Raw genomic sequence first — 23,918 nt, forward strand, 5'->3', positions numbered from 1 at the left:
ATGAAATGCTACTAAGCCAAAAACAGACTGTGCTGCTGATGTCCCAGTTGTAATGCTTGCTATCTTATTCAGTCTTGTAGAAGCTATCTATCCACTCCTTTATTGCAGATTTCAATAGAGAAGGGTAAGTATTATAAAGGAAATAATGTTGGTAGTCACATTTGTTTGTGTGTCTGACTTAATGCAATTAGTAACACATCCATCCACCCCAGTGTCTCAGAATTCCTTCATGATATTCCTGTTCTGTGTATGACTATTGTACAGATATTTGCATCTTTGTGGGGGCAAGAAAACATGATAACAGAGACACCTTGCAGGAACCATTTCATCACAGTGCTGTGACCCGCTCTGTACTCTTCAGCTGTTAAGTCTCAGGGTAATGTGCAGTCAAATGTGAGGTGGAGGGGGTTACAGTCCTCTGCACGCTTCAGTCTGCTGATAAAAAGTCTGTAGATGAGTGGAGCCTTCTTTGCACTTTGTTGCTAAGTCAGAGGAGCTGAGCCTTAAAAGCTGTCTTCTGTCACTTTTCCTGATGGGAGTTTTGTTTAAATCAAATGAGCTTTGCTCTGGAGAATGCCATCTGGATGGAAAATAACTTAGACTGATGTTATGAAAGCCTGAGACCAAAACAGAGGGGGAGTGTAAAAAAATACACTGTCTCCATCCAAAGGTTAAGACACAGCTTTTCACAGCTCCATCTGCAAACAGCAAAGGAGTAGGACTCTGCATAAGTAATCCACAGGTTGAGTATCAGCAACATTTGATGCTGACCTGTAAAATTCTTTGGAGTAGGCTGGAGATGAAAGTACGGAATGTTCCATAGATGCTGAATATAACCCTGCCAGCACAGTCCGACCCATCTCTGAAGGGTGTTTGTTGGTTACATATATTGCAGTTTTACTGACAAGGGGGATTTACAGAACAAAAGCCTGAGATTATTTCCTAAAGTTGTAATAAGTCAGTGATGAAGGCAGTTTTTCTACAGTGACCCTCGCATGAAATTGCTTTTGGCTTTTGGGTCATCAGTGGTTTGGTTAAACTCATATGAACATTTGTTTATACTGAGATTTTTACTATTTGTTCCAAGTGGATGTTTACATTTTCTGTAGTCTTGATGAGTACCAAAAGGTCTGGGACGTGTCTTATAACCAAAGCAGACATTGATTTGACAGGTACATTGGTCTGAAGAGACAGGCAGAGGAGAGTATGTAGCCACCTGATGAATGCGAAAGGAAAGTGGCTTCAACAAACATGGAGAAGACTGAGTTACTCAATGAATTCTTTGCCTCAGTCTTCCCTGGTAGTGAGCCTTCTCATGCCTCTTGTGTCTCTGAACTTCTGTAAGAGCAGAGCAAGTGAGAGACCATCTCATAAGACTGACAGATCTATGAGACCGGACAACGTTCATCTCAGGATACTAAAGAATCTGGCTGATGTGGTTGCTAAACCACTCTCCATCATACTTGAAAAGTCATGGCTTGGCAGGTAAATCAACAGGGACAGGAAGAAGGCTAACATCACTCCGATTTTTAAGAAAGGAAAAAAGGAAGAGCCAGGAAACTGGCAAGCCTTACAGCTGTGTCTGGGAAGATCATGGAGCACATCCTCCTTGAAGAGATGTTAAAGCACGTGCTAGAAAAGGAGGTGATCTGACACAGTCATGATTTCATCAAGGGCAGATGATACCTGAGAAATCTCTTGGCCTTCTGTGTTGATGTGACAACATCAGTGGACAAAAGAAGGGCAATTGATGTAATCTGCCTGGACTTGAAGTAGTTCTGCAGCACATCCTTATTTCTAAATTGGAGAGATCTGGATTTGAGTTCTGGACAATTTAAGTGAATAAATATTTGGTTGGGTGATTGTGATCAGCAGCTCTTTGTGGTGGAGAGGCCGGTGGTGTTCTTTAGTACTCAGGAACATCTTTATTAACAAGCTAGGCAGTAGGATTGAGTGCAGCTCCACCAGTTTTCTGATGACTCTAAGCTGAATGATGCAGATGATCCAAAGAAAGGTGGCCAGCAAAGCAAGGGAGATGATTGCCCCCCCTGTACTCTTGCCTTGCCATAACCCACCTAGTACACAGTGTACAGGCTTGGGGTCCCTGGCATAAGAAAGGCATGGAAGTGTTGTAGCAGCTCTGGAGGAGAGATACAAAGATGATCAGAGGGCTGGAGCACCTTTCTTAAGAAGAAAGGCTGAGGTAGCTGGGTTTGTTTAGCTTGGAGCTTGGAGCTTCAGAGCTCCAGCAAGTTCTCATTGGCCTTTCAGTACTTAAAGGAAGCTTATGAACAGGAGGGAGACCAGCTTTCTAAAAGTTCTCATAGTGATATAACAGAACATAATTGCTTTAGACTAAAGTCTTTAGCCCAGGGATGTTGGACTACAAACACTTTTGCCACAGAAGTCTGCCAGTATCAATCTGGAGTCTGGGAACCAGGTAATAGCGGAGCAGATCCAGAGCTCACTCAAATTCAGGCTGTGGCCAGGATTTGCAGGGGGACACACAGTATCCTTGCTGCTGTCACATCACATCAGTGTTGACCAGTGGGAATCAACAAAATACATAAATAAAAAAGCAGTGCTGTTGGAAGTTATTTATTCTTTTTACAGTGTTGTTGAATGGCATGCTGGATTTCATATTAAAAGAACAGTTAGTGTGAAATATATATGTTTACTAATGTAAAGTATGTGTATATATATATGTATTAAAAATGGACTTAATATCCTGCAAGTAAAGCAAAATGATGCAGGTGAAATTTACATGCTGAAGTCTTAAAATGGGAGGTTCTGCTTCAGTAAGTCAGTATGGTCATCTGTTATGGGAACTGGGATTCTGATGTTAACTGAACCAAAATGTTGGTTTTACAGTTCATTAACAGTCTTGGTGAAACGAGTAGTTCATGCTGTGCCATCTGAAAAGGTTTCTGTTTCTAAAATACCCTAAGTCCCAAGTGCAAAACCAAGGAGAGACAGATGATTTTTTTATTTTCAGTCTACATTTGTTTGAATAGAGGTAGTTGGGGCTGAAAAAGAGTATTTTCTGTTTAAGTACTTGCACGGCATTCTGAGAGAAGGTGACAGTTATTGTTTGAAGGAAATTTCTATTTGGCAAAGAAGTGTGGTCTCCTGACATGTAGAGGATCCATAAAATAGGTCTGCAGTAAGCTCTTTCACACGTTTACTCATTCCTTCGTTGGTTAAATGATTTCCAGCAACATGCTTGACAGCTGCGAATGTCCGGGTCTCGCAGATCACTCCCTGGACTAGACCCATTAGCAGTGTGAGCGGGTCTGAGCACAGATACGCACAGCGAGCTGATTCTTGCTTATCCTGACAGGAGGAATTTAAAAAATGTGCCAGCTTTCAAGGGTCAGAGGCTAAAATATGGATATGCTTGTTGCATATTTTGGTTGTCCCTTTAATAGACAGTTTGACACATTCTTTCAGTGAACTTTCTGGAAGACAAATAGCTCAAACTGGACAAAGGAGAAATCACTCTTGTCAGGATTCGCATATATGTAATTACCTTCAGGTGTCAAGTGCACTTAGTGACTGCTGATTTTAATTTTTTTTTTTTTGCTGTTCAGACATTTATACCTTGGTGTCGGTGTGGTATTTAATTTTATTAATGTGGACATTCTTAAAGGGAGGACAGGACGTACAAGCTTGGTTCTTTCAGACTTGGATTTTCCATATGAAATAGCTGGTTTTGCAGTGTAGATAATTCTTTTGGAGACATTCTCTTGGTCAGCTTTTTCATTCAGCCATAGATCTCCTTCCATGACTCAAGTGCTAAAAGCAGCTCCTCATCTTACACGTATGATTGCCGGATCATTCTGAAAAGAGTAACTGTTTTGCACTCCTTTGTTCCTTTGCTTTTAAGCTTTTTGTGTATGATATGCTTAACAGTTTTGGAAGATGTTAAATCAGCTAATCCGCCATGGTGCAAAAAGTGGTAACAGGATGTGCTTCTTAAAATTAATAGCCTGGGAATGTAATTGTCAAAATCTATTACTCTGCGTTCAAAGGGATATTCACTTTTTTTTTTTTTTTTTTGGTTTTTTTTTCCAGCAGTGAGCAACTAATGGAAGAATAAAATTACTGTAGTTGGAAACTAAAAGTCTCAAAATGCAGAGCAGTACTGAGAAATATAGTATGAAATCTCTTCTGAATATGCCCGGACTGAAGTTTTCCTGATGACTGGGAATATAAATCAGATACTAAAAAAAAAAAAAATATGGGAGGGATGATAATCAGTTGCAGAAAGGAAAAAGGAAGTTTTATGGTAAATGGCTGTATTTAGATAAAATCAGTTGAAATACCACTACAAAAGATCACAAAGTAATTTGTGTTGTATGCAGCAGCACGTAATAATTTAATTTAACATTAGATAATGCTTTACTCATCCAGGAACTGCTGGAGTTTCAAGCTTCTTTTTTCTCTGTGAGAGATTACAGTTGCTTCTGTATTTCTAAGCAAATCCCACACTTTTTTTTTTTTTAATTTTTTTTTTTTTTTGTCTCTACATGAAAGCTGTCTTAAAATGTCAGAGGGAAATTGTTCAAGCTAATTATGAAGAGAATTATTGGCTTTATACATATAGGGACCCCTTTAATATTTGGGGAAATGGGTTAATGATATGATCTGGTGTTCATTCTGCTGTGCATCATCATCCAACAAACAACAACAGAAAAGCCCTCAGTATGCATTTTTGCCTAAGGGCTGCTGAGAGCTGATTATTCTTCTAATCAGAACCATCATAATCAAGGGAGACAATTAGCTAGGTTAGGTCTCTGCTGATTTCTCTTGTTGCCCTAAGCATCAGATGGCCTTGAGCACTCTTGAATCCTATCAACAAGTATTTGAGTAATACCTGTTTTGCTCCACCTGTTGTCATTAAGACCTCTTTTCTTGTTTTGAAGTGCTTGGTTGTGTAAATGGTTATTTGTGTGTTACATGGATATCAGAAGACATTAGCTATCCCTTAAAAGAGAAACATTTTCAGTCTAGATAATAAATAAAAGATTTTAAGCTCCAGTGTGTAGTATAAATTGGTAGACATTATTTCGCTGCACCATAAGCATGTTCCTGTGTGTGTATCTTTTTCTGTATTTTTATCAGTAACATTTCTTTTCATCAGGAGAGCAAATAAACAAGCTTAAACTGTCATATATGTTATTAATATACAGGTTGGACACATAATTTGTTGAACCTTTGTGTTTGTAAATGGTAACTTGTTCCTTTTGCTAACAGTCTGCTCCAGTCATTAACCGTGTTTTTCCCATAAATTTTGCATTCATCCAGTGCTGCTCTGCTTATCTGGAGTTCTTCTTCCCAAATGGTTTCCTTGATATCTAAATGAACTAAAACACCATAGGTCATAGGCTTGATTTTGTCCTATTCATCATATGTATTTATTTGCTGAAAATAGGGAGTTACTCCCACATGTGCTGTAGTACAACAGAAGGTGAAACTTAATCTGGGAGGGCTTGAAGAGATGTTTTTGCCTACAGATCATGTGCCACAGAAGTCACGTGTGCAGTGAGTCGCATAACCTTTTTTCACTGTATTCTTAAAAACTCTAAATGACTCAGTAATACTTTCCTTTCTTCATTTTCTAGTCTCCTTTGGTAAAGTGTGTTTGCTAATTATAAAAAATGAAATTAGCCTAATTTATGCAAAAGAGAAAATACATGGCTAGCTTATAGTAGTAGCTGAGAAAGTGATGGAAACAGCAGTTCACCCTAACACTCCAGTGGTTGCTGGTACTGCTAGTATAAATTTCAATGTATTTTTCTAGCATCAAAGTTGGTATGGAGTTAGGAAAAGCTTTAGGCTTTTTTTTTTTTTTTTTTTTTTTTTTTTTTTTTTTTCCCCATCAGTTATTATTGAATGTAAAGTTTGCTTCTTGAGACAATCTGTCAGTTTCTCACCAAAATTCATCTATTCTAAAAGTTATGTCAAAATTATTTTTTTTCTTTATTTCTTGATGGAAAAACAGCATGGGTTGGGTTTATTATTTTATTTTTATTTTATTTTATTCTTTTTGTTAATTAGGTAATCTTGCTACCTTTGTTCCTGAATTAAATTTTTGAGCAGAGTCTATTTATTTTTTTTTTAGTCTCAGCAGGATGTAGATATCTGGATTTTAGACTGACAAATTTAAATAACATTGTCAATATTCAATTCAGAAGGCAAAGGGGGGAAAAAAAAAAAAAAAAGCCATCTAATTTTGAAGATACAAAAATAGGTGAAACAATGTTTAACCAGTCAACCCGAACATATTAAGAAGTCATTCTCTCTGTTGTGCTGCGCTGGAAATCATCTCTTGAGTTTCAGGTTGAGAAGTTTAAAATAATTGATTTCATTGAAAACAACAACAGGTTTCAGTTAGCCTTAATGTAAGTTTTGTCATTTGAAATGCTTTAAAGAAAATGGATATTCTATACCCTATGTATTAAGAGCGCACACACTTGAGCAGACTGTGTGTTTCTGTGCAATACCCATATACATAACCAATAATAGCCAGTGGAGCTGATTTAGTCTCTTGCTGTCTGAGCAGTTAATCAAGGGCATCATCTCAGCACATAAAAGCGAGAAAATTACATGGGTGAAGTGAATTAAGTTTTAATGTTTGAACACATAGGAATTACGTGCTGCCACCTATGTTCAGATTACAGTTAAAATCGATGATAGCATATCAATAAAGTCTCGTTTTTTATCTCACTTAGTGTGGGGATAGCAGTGATGTCATGACCTTCTAATGGACCATATTTAAAATGTAAATCCTGCTAAGACTTTTTTCTTTTGTGGTATAAAAGGTGCCCACTCATTAAAGTAAAAGCTTTTTAACCCTTTCTCTTTGAGGATTAAGAGTCAAGTATTGAACGCTAAAGATATCTGTAGTTCAGTTTCCCGGAGATAGAATAATGAAATGAAAGTTGTAAGAGGAATTACTGTAATAATATTGATAATTAATGATTCTCAGTATTAAGTCATTCGTTTTCACGCTTCATGTCATAAAATGCTGTCTTCACACATTCTTCTTTGGCTGAGGTAGTTTTCTTCTGACATCAGCATAATAATGGATAATTTTAGACCATTATATAGCCTATGCAGACTCATTGCTTTGTTGAAGGTTTTCTACATTGTTACACCTCAGTTCAGGAAAGCATTTAGCTATTTATCTGAATCCTTTGGCTTACTAGGTGCTTAAAGTATCAGCTTAACTACAGTCTTGAGCAGAGCTGCTGATTATCCAGGCAGCTTTTCAATCTAACAAAAGAGCTCCTAACATATATTTAAATGCACTCATGTATCTGAATTACTGCATACCCAGGTATGAGTGTGGAAGAATGTGTGCTAAAAGTAGAAGATACTTGATCACTGACAAAATTAGTTCAAAAGAAAAGCAAAATAAAAACGGATTGAATGGGAAAATAAAATAAAATAAAATAGCTTGATTCAGCAACTCGTGAGAAACAATCCAGTAGTTTGGGGAAAGAGATTAACGTTGGACATTTAACAAAAGAATTGTTAATCTTTTTTAAAAGAAAAACCTTTCTTTGTTAAATGTGGAAGCCATAATATCACCACACTTAAATTACTGTTTTAATAAATGCAGATTTATTGATAATAAGTTCAAAGCACATAATTTATCTTCCAGTTGACATATGTTGTGCACACAATAAGATATTTTTCAATTCAGTGATGAAGGGAAATGCTAAGGAAACAAAGCAAGTAAGCTCCAAACATTCAACATGATTTCTCCAGATTTGGTGAATGCCAGTGTCTTGAATTGATTTTTGCTACAGGGAGCTTGGAAGGCATAATTTAGGGAGAGGTTTTTCATTTGAGGGATGGAAATATAGATCTCTATGGACATCTCTTGACATATAGTAGGAAAAAAAGCGGGTTTAAAACAGACTAGATTCTGTTTGCTTCTCTGTAAAAAATCTTGTAACACATCTTTGGGGTGTGATAACCTCTCAAGAACCTCAGAGAATGCGTTTGAGCCATTAGAAGCATTTCTATAGAAAGCATCAACTGGTTATTAAGTATGCATCCTTAAGAGTGCAGGACAAGATGAGCAGTATAAAACTCTAAGCTTTCTCTGGAGTGTAATAATTGCCTTTTCAGTTGTATTATTGGTTTGAGTCCGAGCATACAAAATGAAAGAACAAATCTTGATGTTTGTATTCTGCTTTAAACAGTCTTTAGCTAAATTCACACTGTAGAATCCTCCATTATGTGACAGCCTCTTTGAATATCCGGTGATACCCATTTTTAATATATTCATGTTTTAATTAAAATTACAAACTAGTATTATGGAAATTAAAATTTAGTTTATTTTGTTTTTCCTGAAGTGTGAATTTGTTTCCAAATAAGTCTTTTCACTGAGGAGTTGACCAGGGGTACTCTTTCCTCTGGCTGCTACTGGTAGCAAAGATGAAAATACTCAGTCGTTAGCATTTGAGCACTGTTATGCTTAGTTAGACACATTTGTAATCAGCTGTATCATTTCTTACCTCTCTTCTTCTAAACAATGCATCATCACAAATTATAAGTGACTTTCTTAGCTATGAAATTTGTGGTATAAATTACATCTTTGGCAAGTACTTTTCCATGTGACAGTTAAGTTGTATAATTCAGTGCCACAGAATGTTGTACATCAACTTAGCACTGGAGGTCCGCCCACAGAATAGACCCAGTTTTAATGTGTTATCTCTTTAGATTATATTTCTCTCAGATTGTCTGCTTATTCTCCATGTTTAAGCTGTGAAAACTTCCTCCTTGAGTTTTAAGATTTGTGAAGGTAATCTGTGCACAGACAGCCTATTCTGCAGGAGGTCGAACTGGGCAGCAGAGATCAGTGCAAGAGTCAGGTAGAGAAGATGAGGGGTAGATACTGGATCTGGTACAGGTGGAAAGATGAAATATTGCTGGGTAATGCATGAGGCACTTGTGGGACAATAACAGAAGAGCTGAGGATTGAGTTCATTTGGGCATGGATAGAACTGGTACATCTGGATTTATAAAACAAAACGAAACAAAAACAAAAAAAAATCACAAAACAGTAGAAAACAGGCCACCCCTATTTCGTAAATAATTTCTTTTTTTTTTTTTTCCTTTTAATGTGTTCTATTTTATTTGTTTCCTTGTTGTTAAATGGGTACTTTAGCGTAATTATGAAAAGAAGAATTAGTTAATGTACTCAATAGCTCATTTTAATACAGTGCAAAAGCTTTCCAGTAGACAATAATAGTTATTGTCAGACCTTTAATGTCCCTTCCTGACAGGTGCTTCGTGGTGTCTGTATAATAAGTTAGAAACAAGGAGAGGGAAGGGAAGGAAGCCTTAGGCTTAATTTGTCTGTGATATACTCTGCTTCTTATCTTAACCTTAGTGTCTGTACTTCTGAAATAGTAACTATGTTTTATGCAGACAAGGTCATCATTCAGTTCTGAGTGAAGTGATTTCACTACAGGTTGAAAATTGGAATTCGTTTAAGATTAATTTGGAATCACTTTTACAAAAATGCAATAGGGAAATTAAGAAAATAGCTTCAGTTTTACCTCTCAGAAATTCTTGATTGATTTGAGAGTGATGCATTTTATTTTCTCCCCTTATTTTTTTTCTTATATGAATATTTTATACATACAGATAAAAGTAAATGAACAGGTTTTGCACCTTTTTTCAAATTGAGCTGTATTTATACATATTAAAAAACCATCTCCGTTACTCTTGAAGAAATAAGGATTTCAAGACCCTGTATTGAGAAACACACTGTGGGAACTCCATTACCTGAAAAGCTGAAAAAGAATGTTAAGATTGTATTGATTTCTGTATTTATCAATCTCATTCAATTAAAAAATGTAATTGTTGCCCATCAGATTGTAATCTTTGTAATTTCTTATGTTCTTTCTAATTGGCGTTTTGTAGTTCAGAGCTTTTTGCAACTCATTGTGAACCTGGAAACCCATTAGGTCAGGATCAGTGTTGTTCATACAACTTACAAGGCTCAAGATAAATTTCTCCGAGGGTAAAAATATTTTAAGTCTCATTGTTTAGAAAACTATAGCAAGATTAAACTTAATGGAAAAATTTGTAGTCTATATGCTATTTGTCTTTAGAGAAAAGTACAGGACTGAAATGAAAAAAAAATAACAGTAATAACTGCCTCTTGGTGGTTGTTCAGTCTGTAATCTAAAAATAAGATTATTTTTCCTTTAAAGTACAGTTTCTCTAGTGAAAGAGATAGACTAACATGAAAGGGTAACGGAGACAGTAAAAATATTAGATTTCTGTGTAGCACTTCAGCTAAAACATTGTTTCAAAGTCAATAAAGAAAGTATTTTTTCACTTGGTCTCTTAAATAACCAGAAGGTAATTGTGTAGCAAGAAATAAATTCATTGACTGAAGCACTTTCCTGACAGCAGATATATTTATATACTTGTTAGCCATTCTAATGTGGTTCAGTTTTTTTGTTTGTTTTTACCTGAGCAAGTTCAAGTAGCTTTTGAGAATGTGTTTGAATATAGAGGTTATTCATGTTCACAGCAATTTTTGTTTTGATACTGCAATTTCTCACTATGTTTCTAGGTCTGTTTGCTCTGTGATTTTTTTTTTTTTCCTCCACATTTTGCTCAAGGTATTCTATATTTTGTCTGTATAAAATTATTTTATCTGGAGGATGTGGAATTACAACCATAGTTTATTAAAGCACATGCTATTGAGTGTATGAATACTATGAAACATTCTAAGGATTAATTGCATTTCATACACTCATATATTATAGAATGGACGTCTAGATTTTAGCAGATACAAATTTATTAGTATGTCTGAGATATAGCTGATCTCAAAATATTTGAAATTAATTTTGTTGGAAGACCGAGAGATTAATAATAAATAGTTATATCTTAATGTTGGAGGAAAACATTTCTAATGGAAAAGCGAGTGTATGCAGCAGCTATGCACTTCCATCAAAATATATATTTCTTCTCAAATACCGCCCATGTATTTACTGTTGCAAATTGATACAGCGTTTTTTTCGCCAAGAGCATTGAAGAGGTGGAGATTTCAGTTCATATGAGTTAGATATCGCTCTCTAATCTGCTTTTAATATATCAGCAGGAAAATAAATTTGTGAAGCTGATTTGCATTATGTACACTTCTGCATGGAAACAAACTGCAGTTACTCTCTATCGTTCAGCGTGCAGGTCAACATGCTTGTTGTGCAAGTGTTCTTTTCTTTCATTTTGTGAGTGTGAGAAGCAAGACCTTTCTGCAGATAGGGCATTGTTCTCCATATCCATTAATAGATGTCAGCACATGCCTCAGGCAGGGTTAGCAAATACCAGTCACAGAATCACATTCCATCAGAGCTGATAGGCTGTGTCTTCTGGTTTAGACACATGGTCAACACATGTTAGAAATCTCCAGACTGGCTCTGTAGTAGTACTCATACCTATTGTATTTGTTTTGTTTTGTTTTTTAAGAATTTAAACTCTGAGTAAGTTATTTTCTTCCAAACCTGTCTGCTTGAAAAGTCTGTGTTAATACAGCAGACATGAGGTAAGATTTTTTTAACCAAAAAATAAAAAGAAAAAAGAAAAAAAAATTAACAACAACAACAACAAAAAAAAAAAGGGATTAGCTAATGAATCTGTGAGCTACAGTATTTCTGGGTATAGGCCAGAGGTAGCTAAGGTAAAGTTTTCTGTTTTCAAGCATGAGCATGGAATAAAAGATGAAGCTGATAAACTTGGGTGGTGTTAGCATGTAGAAGAGACAAATGGAGAGTCATGTGTGGAAGATGTTAATGACCACATTTAAAGTTACGTGAGTAGTAATTACCAGATCTCTTCATTCTGCTTTTAGATAAAGTGGGATGTTACTGGTGAACTCTAGAATAGTGTTACCAGGTAGAACTAATGCGAGCACAAGTAATGAGCATTTGTCCACAAATCAGCTTAAAAAAGGGACTAGTGTAGCCCCAGACATTTTGTACTCAGTGTGGACAGAGGCTCCATGTACAAATCTCAGGCTGCCTTTAGTGTCTGCTTGGATGCGGTATCCTTCAGAGTATGTTACTTGGATCTTCAACGCTGAAGTTTATCCTGTAAGTCTAGGTGATGCCTTTGACAGAATAATAACTCTTCCTTTACCCTCCCTTCCTTCCTTCTCTCTTCATCCATCTCAGCAAGTTAAATGCCCTCAGCAATAGAAAATCAATAGCTAGGTACAGACTGTAGTCTTGGGGATTAAAGCTATCAAAGCTGGGACAGCTGCAAATGAGAGCCTAACCTCCTTGGGATCAGAGCTGTGGTATTTTGAACCCCTTGCCACCCTTATCATCCATGCCACGACTGTGCCACTGAACCTCCGTACATGTGATGAGCACTTCGCTTCAGAAGTTGCATCAAAACAGAAACTCAGAAAGATCAGGCAGAAATTGTGTGTGCCAACATTAAACCGAAGTCTTTTAAAAAATTCAGAGTCTGAAGAAACAGTTTTAATAAACAGAATGAAAAATGTCCAGCTCATTGATCGTGAGGTGCAGAATGACGGTAAGTTAAGTGGGTGAGGGTGTTGCAGCATTTGAGGATCTGTGGAGTACTCTCAGATTTATAGGTGGGAAATAAATGTTGATTTGTTTATTTCCCCCTCCCTCATATCTACTCAGGGAAGAGCAATTAGTTTCTATTTTTTAATGTTTGCATTATCACTGAGCGTATATCTTTCTGCAGTGCCAGCTATAAAAAGTCAGTATAGGACCCAGCTGTACAAATAAACACAGTTATGAGTGCAAGGAGGAAATTATTAACAGTAAGTGGTGTAAGCACGTTTTTGCACAATTTATTCCTTAAAGGGCTTTTAAAGAATAAAAATAAATAAAAGATGAGTCTATACTTTTAAATTTGATGCACTATTAACTTGTGACACAAATGAAATTTTTGTGCAGCACAAGAATTGGAAAACAAGATATTTCAGGTCTAATTTCAGGTTAATGAAATTAATAGTGACCTGGTCCAGATAAAGGCTTTCTTCTTTTTGCTGAAGAAGTATTTCAGTCAAGGGACATCAGGAAGCTTTCAATAATAGGGTTTATTAGGGGGGAAAAGAAAAAATAAAGATTTTATTTATAGAGCTTCTATTTATATATAAATATATTTATCTAAATTTGTAGGTATCTCTGTCCACCTAGATATACATCTTGATAGATACAGACAGATGTTTATTTGATTTTCTTCTTTCCAGAAAATTGTAGACTTTCACCTGACTGATTGTGAGGAGGTTTCTTTTTTCTGGAAGTTAGGTGAATCAAAAGGTTGCAAGTGATGGACTACTGCATAGCCATCCTCTTAGAGAGCATGGAGAGGTGAAGTGCCAGACTGAAGCTGGAACCTTTCCTTACCAGTGTTGTAAACCATTGTCTGTCATATCCAAGGAGATTAATTAGATGGCTATGCAGGGGTTGGTGCTTCTAACATTTCAAAAGGTCTAGTTTTTGTATCAGCACAGAACAAAAGCAATGAGCTTGGTGTTCTTTGGTGAGTTTCTTCTGTTAAGGCCAAATATTTTGTTGATTCTTCAAAGCTACCGAGTACTTAACCAGTTACTTTCTTTTAAAAACCTGAATGCAAGTTGAAGGTTATTTGCTTCATGTTTCTTCCCATATCTGTTCATTATAGCAGGTCACTTGTCTTGTTTAAATAGGCAGTAGGAAGTACCAGATAGGGTGGCAACTGATCAAAATCCTGTTATTATGTAAGAAAACTAATACTAAAGCACAATGTCTGTCTTGTACCATTGGCTGGCCAATAAGGGGGTGGGAGATTTTGCAGGGAGGCAAGTAACTTAATACTCCTCTCATAAAGCCCCAATTAACACGGTTCTGTTCTAATTTATGTGTGCTTGGGATGTTTGGTTTTGGTTCAGTCCAAGCAGTGTGAAAATCTCCCAGACAGGATGGACGCAGTAGGAATAAATGGGAAAGGTAAATCTCTGACACATATATGTGGAGTTTAACACAGGGAGACCACTTGGCTCTTTCAAGAAATGGGATAGGCTCTTGCAGATGGCTGTGAAACAGTAATTGGGAGTGTGATGAAGTCTGTCAAGTGCAGGAGCCTGATTCTGCTCAGCTGTGTAATTGTGATGGAAGGAAGCCAGCCAAAGGCGGAGGCCTGGGTACAACCTTTTGGGAGACTTGTTCCAGGAGAGCGGGTGGGAAAGTAAAACGAAGGTTACAAATAATAAGTTTCTCTGCCTGATTGATAATGAACTGGTAATAAGTGGCCTTATTATAGTAATAAGTTTCCCATGGAAGCCCAATGATTGCAGAGAAGCTTTAGCTGAGTGCGTGTGACCACATCTTATTTTGATCAGCTGTAGCACAGCAAAGCTGTGTAATTATCATAATCTAACAATTAGCCTGGCATCCTTTCCCAGTGTTTAATTACTCCAATAAATGGTAATTGAATAGAGGACTTAATGACAAGAGAATAAGTTTCTTTTTACATTGTGTACTTAACTTCCAGTCTTGTCTAGGCATAATTTTTGAATACTGCTTTTTTGAACAACAGCCCTGATTAGTTGTTTCTTTTCTGTTTTGTCAGTGTTTCATTTCCTACAGAGTCTTTACTAAGGGCACTTTGAGCTTTTCTTAACTTACGAAGATATAACCTAAGATAATTCTTTCAAAATGGTTGTTTGTTTGTTTGTTTGTTTCCTTTGTATGGTTTTTCTTTTCTTTTCTTTTCTTTTCTTTTCTTTTCTTTTCTTTTCTTTTCTTTTCTTTTCTTTTCTTTTCTTTTCTTTTCTTTTTTCTCTTTTCTTTTCTTTCTCCTTTTTTTCTTTTTTTTTTGTTTTTTATTTATGTCTTTTTTCCTTCCTTTTGCTTGCTCATGACAGTAATGCTCTGCTAGGGATCTAAAATGTCACTGTCTTGCTACTGTTAGCAAACCCTCATAGCATCTGGAAAACGTTGAATTTTCTTTTGGTTTGAATAGAGCTAAAATTAAAATAGCTCTTTGATTACTTCATTGTTTGTGCATCAGAATCATTGTTGGTGTCAGCACAGCTATGGGAACAGAGTTTATTAAATGTTGTGACAAAGCCAGTAAAAGAGCAGAAAAGCATTAAAGAGGTTATTTTTGCATACTACAGAAATAGCATCTTTAAAATTATCTGCAGTAAAATGGTCCACTTAATCCCACAACCCCTCAGATAATTAACAGCCAGAAGATTCCCCCCATCACACAGCAGTAGCTTTAAGTTACTTGAAATGAGAGGGCTTGGTCTGTCTAAGAGAACAAAGAATAAGCAGGCACGAGTTACTCTGCTGTAAGCATAGAGTTTAGGATGGTGTAACATGCTGCTATGCTTGCAACCCAAACAGAAGCAAAAAATGTGTGTGAATTCAGTAGCATGGAATGGTAAATAAGTGATATAATCACATCCCAAGAGCAATTTAAATGTTGTTCTCTTAAAGGACATTTATGTTTTATGGAGAGTGTTCATATTTGACATTTTATTGCATATACAAATGCTTATATGTGCATTGTATATGCAAATACCTACTTTATACTCATGCCTCCACTATTAATAAATTAACCAAACAGTACTGTAACTAGCTGACAGAAATAGACTTACTTTTCAGCCAATTTCAACATTTTTCCAGTTGAGGCTTTTACTGTGGTTAGCGTATTTGGGAGAAATGTTGCTGTTGTATAACAACATTTAATGGTGGTTTAGTCTTTTGGGGGATACTTGAAGGATCTTTCTCACCTGGCTGCCTTTTACACGATGCTTATAGGAATGCTGTATTCTCTGAGACTTCTGTCTCTGCTAAACTTAGTAGAAATTGCCTTAGCAGACATTAAAGTAAAAAGCAGGAGGTAAGTGAACAGCAGTTGCTGGGGGTGCACATGTGCTACTCACAGAAACCTTCTTTCCTTTGGAAACAGAACAAGCATGTTTTTTGCTGTACTCCTGAACACTGTGGATAATTATGGTTTGTGAGGAATAAATCAATTTGCTGAATTTTGTTATGTTGCTTTGCATTTTAGATGATCTTTTGAGAGCAGGGCTATTGGTAGACAGCATTCGACTGTGGCATTGTCCTTTATGTGTTTGTGTTCCTGGCTGTACAGGCTCCAGGCAGCAGAATCAGGGCCATTTGCATCTGATCATTTCTGGTGCCAGACTTGAAGACCAGAATTTCATAATTCATAGCTAAAGTACCTATTTGAAGTCTTTTCTGGTTGCTGGTGAAGCCTTGCTGCATGCATTTAACAGAACAGGCTCAAAATAAAGAAAGGTTGACATAGTAAAAGGAAAATTTTCCAGTACACTTATCTTGAAGTAAAGCATCTGTCATGTTGATTTTACAGGAAGGCTGATAGAATATAACTAATAAGATTTGTATGGGAAGCAAAAAGCAGAAGCTATTGCAATTTTTTATCTATCTAAATGATAATGGGCAATTAGTGTTATTTGTGCTGTTTTTAAACAAGGTTTTTGTAGTGTTTATTCCAAGAAAGAAAGGGATGAAGAAACAAAACCCAACAAACAAAACTGTTGTTGCATTCTAAATATCTATTTTAAATAAATTGTCACTTGTTTTGGTGACCAGCAAAGCTACTGATTTCAAAATAAGCCTCATATGCTTCAGAACTTAAAATTATGAAGAAAAAAATGTGCACAGAGATTGTGTGCTTTCTTTTGCATTAGCAGATAAACAAAACATAGAAGATAAAATTACATAGCAAATAGCTAGTCTTACAGTTCCCCACTTAAAGTTACCATGAATTTCTTTCTTTCCATTCTGTGTACCTTAGATATTTGAACAGTAGCTCTTGAGCTCAGGAACATTGGTATGATTGCTTTTGATAGAAGCTGCATGCAGGTTTGGAGCAGCAAGCTGATGGTCGCTATTGGCTATGGTTACGTTCAGGTTTAGAAACTACTTAGCTGTATGCATTCAATGCTTTTCGTGACATACTGCTTAATAGCTAGCCTTCTACTGAGCAAGTCTCCAAGACACTGTTTGAATGCCAGCTGAAACAAAACAAAGGTTAATTGTGTTTGAGGAGTAGCTGTGTTTTACTGCTCCTGCAGGGAGACAAATGACAACATTTGCAAGATTTGCAGACCCTGTCTGAGTTTTGAGAAATCAACTTTTCAGTTGACTTCTACCACACCACTGTATTCTGTCATACAAATTTATGGAGAACTGGTTTTCTTCTTCATGGTGGGATATATAAAGATTCTAATTACCACCTGTTTCTGGGAGCTCACAGGGGCCCATGTGAGGATTTCTTAGGACAGATACACAGCTGAGGAAAGGCAAAGAATGTCAGTAGCACTGCTAGAGAAATGTTGAAAAGTGGGTTTTCCAGTCTGTGTTGAAAGAGTCTCATGAAAAGGAGAAATTTATTATGCCTTAAATACAGTCTATAGGAAATCCTGTTCCTGTCATCTTTAAAAACATATTTGTGAATAGATTACACCGTGCCTTTATGTGTTGTGTTCTTCAACATATTTATGTGGCTAAACACTGTTAAATGCTTTCACTTGAAGTGGAACTTTTGTTTCATGTTAATAACTGACTTTGCCTTACTAAGAGGCTTTAAGCTGTAAATGTTAAGTGTTCTTCTGTTGGATGTGGTTTAAAACTATTAGGAATGTGTTTCTGCAGAATTTTTCTTTCAATAACTGAAAGGATTCTGAGTTGATGAGTTTGTTACGAGGTACAAATGGCCACCCCTTACCTTCCTGCACAGGTCAGAGGCCATTGTGAATCCTCTTCAGGAATAAACTCTCCTGTGATGAGAGAAGTGAGCACGTTTCACCACTCACTTCATCTTACACACGGCAGATTTTTTAGCTTTGTTTAGAAAAACAAAATTTGTTCTGCATCTTCCGAGTCCTCTATTGCTGAATTCTTTAAGACATTACAAGAAAAAAAATAAACAATCACCTGAACTCTACTTCTTAACTTGGTAATAACCTCCTTTCAGCACTGCTGTTGAGATATGGGGTGAAGAAACTTTATTTAGAGCTGCTTTATAGAACACCTTGGTACATGTTTTCCCTCAAGCAGGTTCGCTGCTATGCCAGCACTACCAACTAAGATCATCCAGTTCACATCATTTAAAATGCACAACATCCTCCTCGTTTTTAGAGGTGTAAATGTAAATGCATCCTGGCAAATGACCCTGGGCTGAAAGTACTGGTAGAGCAGGAGAGGATAGAAGAGGAGGAAAGGATAGTGGGTTGAAGGGCATGTGGTGGTCCTTCACCCTCAGGTCAGCTCTGAAGCCAGTGCTTTCTTCTTGCCCTTGTGTGCTGCTTTGCTTGACCAGGATGCTCGTCTGGTTCAGCACTGGCAGAGGCAGAAACAAGAGTGAAGATGCTCAAACACCAGTGACCAAAGAGGGAGGCTGTGTTGTGATTTTGTTTGTTTAATAAAAGCCCTTTAGTAAAAGGGCATCGGATAAGCTCTTTGTTTGAAGTGCTGTGTAGAATGGCTCCCTGGTGAAGATTACAAGTTTGATTTCCTTGATAACATGGGTTTAAGGCACGATCACAAATTCAGTTGCCTTTCTGTGCTTAAAATCCCCATAATCATGAGCTTTGTGGTCAGATTCACCTCTTCAAATTCAGTTATTCACAGTATAGAGTCTATCTGTGAAATATCTGTCTAGACTCTGCTTTTAGTTAAAGGAGAGAAACAGCTGCTCCAGGAGCGTGATCCATCTCACCACAGTATACTATGGGCCTAACTAGGTCAGATGAAATGGACTCAAAGTCTGTATTTCTTTCCATTGACTTAAAGGCAGTCTAGAGAAGCGGCTTGTGTGAGGTTATTCATTTTGTTAAAGTCTAGTATTAAGTATTGTCAGTCTGATCCTGGATGTCTGCGGTTACTTGCATCTAGTTTTGACCAGTTTCTCTCATAAAACCATTGTTGGATGTTATTGTGAAGGCAAAGGCTGATATGAGAGGCAGTTTTGAGAAAGAGGAGCCTGTGTGTTTAAAATAAATGTACATGTGCATGTGCATACATAATTCATTTAATTATTTTGAAAACCAACATTTTAGTTACTAATAAAAAAATTAACTGAATTTTAAAATTAAAAATGCAACCAAAACAAACAAAGAAAGATATCACTGCCATAATAAGGCTTTCCTGTTCTGAACTAACAAGATAGTCCTTTTAGTTACATGTATGAAATAGTTTACTGTTAACTGATTCAGAGAATAGGCACCAATTTCATAGCAGTACATTCTTTCATGTGTGTTAAGACCATATCTGTTTGTGTGACAGGTTTTGGAAGCACTGGAGTACAAAAATATATTTCTTAACTAGTGATTTAGATAAATGTGAATTTTCCTGAAAGCACTGTGGTTAAGAAAGGCTTTTTCTTGTATTTAGAATGGAACTATGAGTCTGTGCACTGGCTGAAATTATACAGATATATCATGCTTTGATGCGTGTTCAGTTTTTTTTTGTTTTTTTGGTTTTTTTTTTCCCCTTTAAAAAGCTATTTTATTGAGGCTAAATTATTGTAGGGATATGAAAAGGTATAGTTTGCTCTGAATTTATCCTTGGAGGGCCAGCAGATCATTGCTTTTTCTCTGAAATTAGATAGAAGGCTCCAGATGGCAGATTTCAGGCCCATCAGGTGTTTAAAATATGCCCCTCAGCTAAAAAGAAGTATTATAGTTAAATCTGTCATGGTCTTTTTATTGCTCTGTGGTACACTTGACAACTGCATCCGCGAAAGAGGGAAGCTACAAGTAGCCCAGTCGGCCTGAGGTGGAGCAGGTCAGTGCTTGGTTTCCTTGGCGGCCTTGCAGAGTTTGATAGATGTACAGACCTGCTTTATGGAATCATTAAGTCCATCACGACATGAGCTCCCATGGAGGCAGTGAATTTGTTCCCATAGTTTCTTCCAGACTCTACGGCAGGCATTAGAGAAGTAATGTAAGTGAAGCAGAGGGGAGAAAAAGGACACCTTCCCTCCTAACAAAAGAAAAATCCCGTGCATATAAGCACTCCTCAGTAATAGTAGTAATAATGAAGTGCATCTGGGCTGGTGCCTTGCTCTGCGTTTCTCAGCTGGCACTTGTTCAGACCTGTCATGTAAGGCTGAGAGCTGATAATTCATATCCCAGAATCCTTTTATCTGTGTGGAGTGATGTCTCCAGTACGTGTACTTCTGGCAAAGGAGTCACAGTGCTTTTCAAAAATCATAAAATAGCAATACAGGCTTTCCTTTGCATCTTGACAAACTGCTGCTAATCTTGAAGAATGCAAACCTGTTTCTGCTCTTGTAGTAACTAAAAGTTCTCACAGTGAAGTCAGCTTTCAACACAGGGAAGACTGCTGCCTGACTCAGAAGAGGATGAACTTGGGTTATTTATTTTTCTTCATAAGTACATGTTTGTATAGGCACTGATGTGGGGAGGCTGATACATTTCTGGTATCTTTGTTTCTTCTTGTATTTTTATTTATTTTTTTTTTTTTAACAAATAATTGATGAGAAAATGCTTTATTTATTCAATAAACCATAGAGAAAGATAGTGTATAACTTGGTGTGCCTTAGCAAAAGATTCACTTTATCATAAGAAAGATCGAAAACCTTTATCCGGAATGTCATAGGACTGTAGTCCTGCGTTAGTGGTCTCTGATTGTTCTGTTGAATTTTAGGACTTAGATTTAAGGGTGAATGAGTACGACGGGCGTGAGATGAAATGCCATTAGTGATGCCTCTTTCACAAGAACATTAACCTGCAACAAGGTCATTGTGCACTGACTGTACTAATGTCTCAACTCTTCCTTTGGTTTCAGATTCCAGCAGGGTGACTACCACATTGATGTGTGCATCAACGACTACCTGGATGTATTCTGCCCTCACTATGAAGATTCGGTGCCAGAAGATAAGACCGAACGCTATGTTCTGTACATGGTGAACTTTGATGGCTACAGCTCCTGTGATCACATTTCCAAAGGGTTCAAGAGGTGGGAGTGCAATCGGCCACACTCCCCGAATGGACCGCTGAAGTTCTCAGAAAAGTTCCAGCTCTTCACACCCTTCTCACTAGGATTTGAGTTCAGGCCAGGCCGGGAGTATTTCTACATCTGTGAGTATAGGAGATCTACCATTGTTGCTTAGCAGGTGCAAGAAACACAGCTAGTTTTTCACCTATACTCTGTGGAAATGCAGAGGGCCAAACTGTGTATAATGCAGATGTTTTGCGGTGAATGCAGTCTTAAGTATCCCCAGATATATTAGCTAGGAATCTAGCTTGTGGAAATGAGATTAAATCACAGCTTCTTTTCTCACATGAAATAGCATGTCAGCCTGTTTACTGAACTGTGGCTAACTTTTAACACACAATGTGCTGCAGTGTTTACTGCAATACGCTGAAATGGAAGAGAAGACAAGAAGGGTGGAAGCTTTCCCCATGTGTGAGGAAAAATAATTAATTATTCATGCGTGTAATTCCTGGATTACTGCTCAGATTAATTATTTTTTTATTTGTAATGTTTATCATCCCTGAGAAGTGAGGTCTATGTTGCTTGTGAGCAGCATAACTGCTGATGTTCATAGCCCAGCAGTATTTGACATGGTGACTTACGAAGGCGAGCCTTCCGAGCACCAAGCCTCACCTGTGGTTTCTGCCAACTCCCAGCCCATGCAAGCCACAGAGAACCCATGTGGCATGGGAGAGCAGCTGGGGAGCTTTGAGATCCAGGGATGAGCTGACTGGTGCACTGGCCCCTCCCTGCAGTTACCACTTCTGCAGCTATCATATTTGATTGATCCCCCAAGTAAGATCTTGTTTCAACAATTTGTTTTGTACCTAAATCTTCTACATCTTGTTGTTCCAGCAGCATTTTTTATTGGCTTTAGTGTTCAGCTAGAGGTTTGAAAGCTGTGCATCATAGTAGGTACCAATAAATACTGCCCTCATATGCGGTGTTGGCCTTTCTACTGTGAAACAGAACTTCCATCTCATTTCACTAGGGAAACTGAGTATGTATGATCCCTGCTTTTCAGCCTCATTTGTTCAGCTTTGAGATTTTTCTTTTCCCTTTCTAAATCTACAGAGAAATGTATTCCTGATGGAATACTTTCATTTCACTCCCTGTTCTCCCAGCAAATAAAATCCTCTAATAAGTAGCAGCTCAGCATCAGAAGAACAGTGCATTATTCTTGTTCTGAAGCACGGTAATAATAATAGTAATAATAACAGCAAACAGTAATATTGCTTACGGTTTAAAATATGGTGATTTTTTTTAATATGGGTTAATATCAGGGTTATGAGGATAGTGTTCTAGGGTAAATAAATCTGTATTGTTTGTGCCTTGTCTTACTCATGTCACAGACTAAAAACATTCCATTAACTTAAGCAGGTGTTTTGGGTTACTCAAAACCCTCTGAATACTGGATTTTTCTGTATTTATTTGTTTGTTTTTAATTCAGTTCCTGATCATCACCATTAAAACAGGCATACTTAATCTAAGGAATGAAATGTCTTTACCATATTGTAGCACAAGGATGACACCAGTATCTGCTAGCATAAGAGAAGTAATAATAAATACAGAAATATTTATAGAAATAGAAATTTGGGGGGGGGGGGGGGGGGGAGAGTAAGGGGGAGAAGGGAGATCTCAGCTTGGTCTATCTAGCTAATAGATTCATTGTCAAAATAGACAAAATCCATTGAATTCTCAAGTAAGATATGATAATTCAAATACACCCAGGGCACTTATGCCTGGTTTTCCTCATTTCTGGTTAAATTCAATATTGCCCTAAAAATCATTAGGCATATTCTCTAACATTCGTTTAACTGACTCATTTAACTGTCAAGGGTTCCCTTCAAAATAATTGTTCCAAAATGGTTTAAAATATGAAGAGCTTTATGATATTCAACTGAGTTTAGAATGAGTTATTTTTAAATGAAGGGTAAAATAGCAAAAAATTAGCAGGAAAGATATATTTGTTTGCTAGTATTTGTCTCCCCAGTCTTTGGACTGTGGAGGACAACACTGAGAGTGAAGCAGTTACAAGGAACAGAACAGCAATTAAAAGCAAAGTTTTTGTCATGCTTCTATGTTTTTCTCCTGGTCTATAGTGAAGAAACAAGATGGTGGAACACTGTTCCTTATTTCTTCATCAGAATTTTCAGCAGGCCGTAGTGGGGGCTACAGAGACTGCCTTTACTACTTCCCTGTATTTGCCTGATAAGGAAATCACTTCCCAGCCAGTGAAGTTTCTTTCCTCAGCGTATCTTAAACCTTTGCCCTCTCTGCTGGAGGAAGGAAGGCTCACCATATAACCTGCTGTGTTCTATTAAAGGATACAAAATAAGTCATGTAGTCTAGACCCGTGGGAAGACAAAGTATTAAGTGGTGGGTTAGGTTTTTTACATAATTACTGTCTGTTTGGTGTTTTCTAAAAGTCTTAAAGCTTTACCTTTTAAGGTAACATGTCTCTAGTTGCCATTTTTTCTAGGAAATGCAATAATTCAAAACCAGTGACAGGACTAGTTCCTTTCTGAACTGTTGGTTTCTGAAAATGCCACTTTCCATTCTGAAGCCATGCTTTCATGTATTGTGTACATGAATTTGGATCTCACTTCTTTGCATAGTCATTCCAGGAATATACAGCGCCAGAAAAAATCTAGCTTTCTGATTTCAAATTCCTATTGAATAAGTGAACTCTGCATTGCAGACATGCAATCAACAAGTACTGATCAAGTTTACTTTTGATAGAAGAAGAAAAAAATATTAAATATTTGGAGAGAAAATAATTTTTATTTAGTTAGGTAGTGCACAGTGGGGGAAAGTAAACAATAAATCATGAACAGAAGTCTCTGTTTTTTCGTAGTTCTT

At 37.0% G+C, this 23,918-nt stretch overlaps 1 protein-coding gene across 2 annotated transcripts in view; it reads left to right on the top strand.

The window, feature by feature from the left end:
* The window catches only part of EFNA5 (ephrin A5), a 207,721-nt gene that overhangs the window by 149,490 nt on the left and 34,313 nt on the right, over positions 1-23,918 (top strand). For both annotated transcript variants that reach the window (XM_015849467.2, XM_032441285.1), the window contains one exon: positions 20,868-21,160. In XM_015849467.2, coding sequence (XP_015704953.1) covers positions 20,868-21,160 — 293 coding nt within the window. The remainder of the gene's footprint in view (positions 1-20,867; positions 21,161-23,918) is intronic.

Source organism: Coturnix japonica, chromosome Z (assembly GCF_001577835.2).
Source record: "Coturnix japonica isolate 7356 chromosome Z, Coturnix japonica 2.1, whole genome shotgun sequence".
In the NCBI taxonomy this organism is placed as follows: domain Eukaryota; kingdom Metazoa; phylum Chordata; class Aves; order Galliformes; family Phasianidae; genus Coturnix; species Coturnix japonica.